The 2,262-nt window shown below is 66.2% G+C and overlaps 1 protein-coding gene across 1 annotated transcript; it reads left to right on the forward strand.

Moving 5' to 3' along the window:
• Positions 1–329: 329 nt before the first annotated feature.
• On the forward strand, positions 330–2,037 carry LOC138117204 (serine/threonine-protein kinase pim-1-like). Its single transcript, XM_069027278.1, has 4 exons — positions 330–366; positions 682–1,048; positions 1,437–1,613; positions 1,934–2,037. The coding sequence occupies exons 2-4, from the start codon at positions 703–705 to the stop codon at positions 2,035–2,037; spliced, it is 627 nt and encodes a 208-aa protein (XP_068883379.1). The 5' UTR covers positions 330–366; positions 682–702.
• The last annotated feature ends 225 nt before the right edge of the window (positions 2,038–2,262 follow it).

A 2,262-nucleotide genomic window follows, 5' to 3' on the forward strand; every position in this document is an offset into this window, starting at 1 on the left:
GCGCGCAGCAGGAAGCAGGTCAGAGCAACGTGGCCCGCGGTGGCTCGGCTCGCTTTACTCGCGGGCACTTGGCCGGGGGGGCCCTGGGCGCAAGGCTGATGGCTCGGTCTCGGTCGCAGGGCAAAAGAAGAAGCTGCAGGAGCTGTACCAGCTGGGCCCTCAGCTGGGCAGCGGTGGCTTCGGCACCGTTTTCTCGGGCATCCGCCTCTCAGACGGGAGTCCGGTAAAGTGGCCGAGACGGCGGGGCGCGGGAGGAGGGCCAGGGGCGGGGCGGGGCAGGGCTTGAGCTCAGCCCCGTCTCTCGTGGGCTTGCAGGTGGCCATCAAACGCGTGGCCCGGGAGAGCGTCCTGCGGTGGTACGAGCTGGTGAGTGAGCGGGGCCACCGCGACAGAGCGGGGCGTGGCGGGCAGGGATAAGGCCGGGGCCCCAGGGCGGGAGGCGGCGCAGGGCGGGGGGAGCGGGCGTGGGCTCAGCGTGCGAGCCGGAGCATCGCGGGCCCGGGGATGCCAAACACTGGTGATGGGGCCGGGCAGGGGGGCACCCCCGAAGCATCCCCTGGGCGGGAGGAAGCCCAAGCACCAGGGAGGCTGCCCAAGGGGGCACTGGGGCATCCCAGGCACGAGGCAGCGGAGCCACAGGGCAGTATCAGGCCTGCTGGAGGCACTGTCTCCTCCTCACAGCCCGACGGCACCCGTGTTCCCATGGAGATCGTGCTCATGGAGAAGGTGGGCTCTGGCTGCCACAACATCATCCAGCTCCTCGACTGGTTTGAGCTGCCTGACAGCTTCCTGCTGGTGATGGAGCGTCCGGAGCCATCGCAGGATCTCCTGGCCTTCCTGCTGGAGCAGGGGTTCCTGTGCGAGGAGATGGCGCGCTGGCTTTTCTGCCAGGTGCTGGAGGCCGTGCGGCACTGCACCGCCTGCGGCGTCCTGCACCGGGACATCAAGCCAGAGAATCTCCTCGTGGACCCGGAGAGCGGCGACCTGAAGCTCATCGACTTCGGTTGCGGCACCTTCCTCCAGGAGCAGGCCTTCACGCGATTTGCCGGTGAGCCCACAGGCCAGGCCCTGCTCCCAGTGCCAGGCACTGCACGGCCCCATTCCCTCCTGGGCTGTGGGCTGCGGCATTCAGCCGGCTGCCGCCTGCCCTTTGGCACGGGGCAGATGCTGTGCCCCAGGAGCCAGCTGCCAGCCCTGCCCACAAAGCCAGGCCCCGGCCGCTCGGCTTGGCAGGCCCGCAAGGGCTTGGGCTGCTCCGCTGGCCTTGTTTGCCTTGCAGAACGGTTTCTTGGCTTTGGCCAATTGGCTGGGGAACGCCCGGTGGCCTCGGGGGGAAGTTGTGGCCACCGGTGCAGCCCCTGCTTCCGCCAGGAGGCTGGCACCAGGCTCTGGAAGCCAGCAGCCTGCACCTGGACAGCGCCACCTGTCTCCCCTAGGAACACACATGTACAGCCCACCCGAGTGGATCTGCCTTGGCTGCTACCACGGCCATTCGGCAACCATCTGGTCCCTGGGTGTGCTGCTGTACGTCATGGTCTGCGGGAACATGCCCTTCCAGGAGGACCGTGACATCGTGTCGGGGCAGCTCTTCTTCTGGCAGCAGGTCTCTCCAGGTTGGTGTCTGGCCTCAAGAAGGCAGGCTTTGGCAGATGGCACCGGCCCAGCGTGGCCCTCACACAGCTGCGCGGGAGGCCCATCTGCCCTCAAGAGCTGGCCGCAGGAGGCAGCCCGTGACGACGTGGTCGGTGTGGCCTGCTTGGCTGAAGGAGGTGGCGCGTGTCCTGCCGTGCCACTGTCCCGCAAAGGGCAGAGTCAGCCGGGAGGCTGGCACAGCTCTGAGCACACGCAGCATAGCCCGGGCCCTGGAGGCGCCGGGAGCAGCTGGGCAGGAGCCTTCTGCAAGTGACCGGCGCTTTCTGGTTTCTCTCCCCAGAGTGCCAACATCTGATCCGCTGGTGTTTGTCCAAGCACCCTGCGGACAGGCCAGCGCTGGAGGAGATCTTGCGCCACCCTTGGGTGCGGGGCAGGCGTCTTTGATGCCTTGCCAGAGCCTCTGCAGCACCCGATTACCGAGTCCCATGCAGGACTGAGGGCTCGAGAAATAAAACAACCACAAACCCATGCCGGGGTGTCAAGTCTGGTCCTGTTTAGCAACTTCAGCTAAAGAACCCTCTTGGGAAAAGGGGTAATCAGAGTGTTCTCTTCAGCCTTTGTCAAGCTTTTGATGCCTTTTCTCCAGGACGGTAGTTCTGTGTCTTCAAG

This window comes from Aphelocoma coerulescens, chromosome 11 (assembly GCF_041296385.1).
Source record: "Aphelocoma coerulescens isolate FSJ_1873_10779 chromosome 11, UR_Acoe_1.0, whole genome shotgun sequence".
Classification (NCBI taxonomy): Eukaryota; Metazoa; Chordata; class Aves; order Passeriformes; family Corvidae; genus Aphelocoma; species Aphelocoma coerulescens.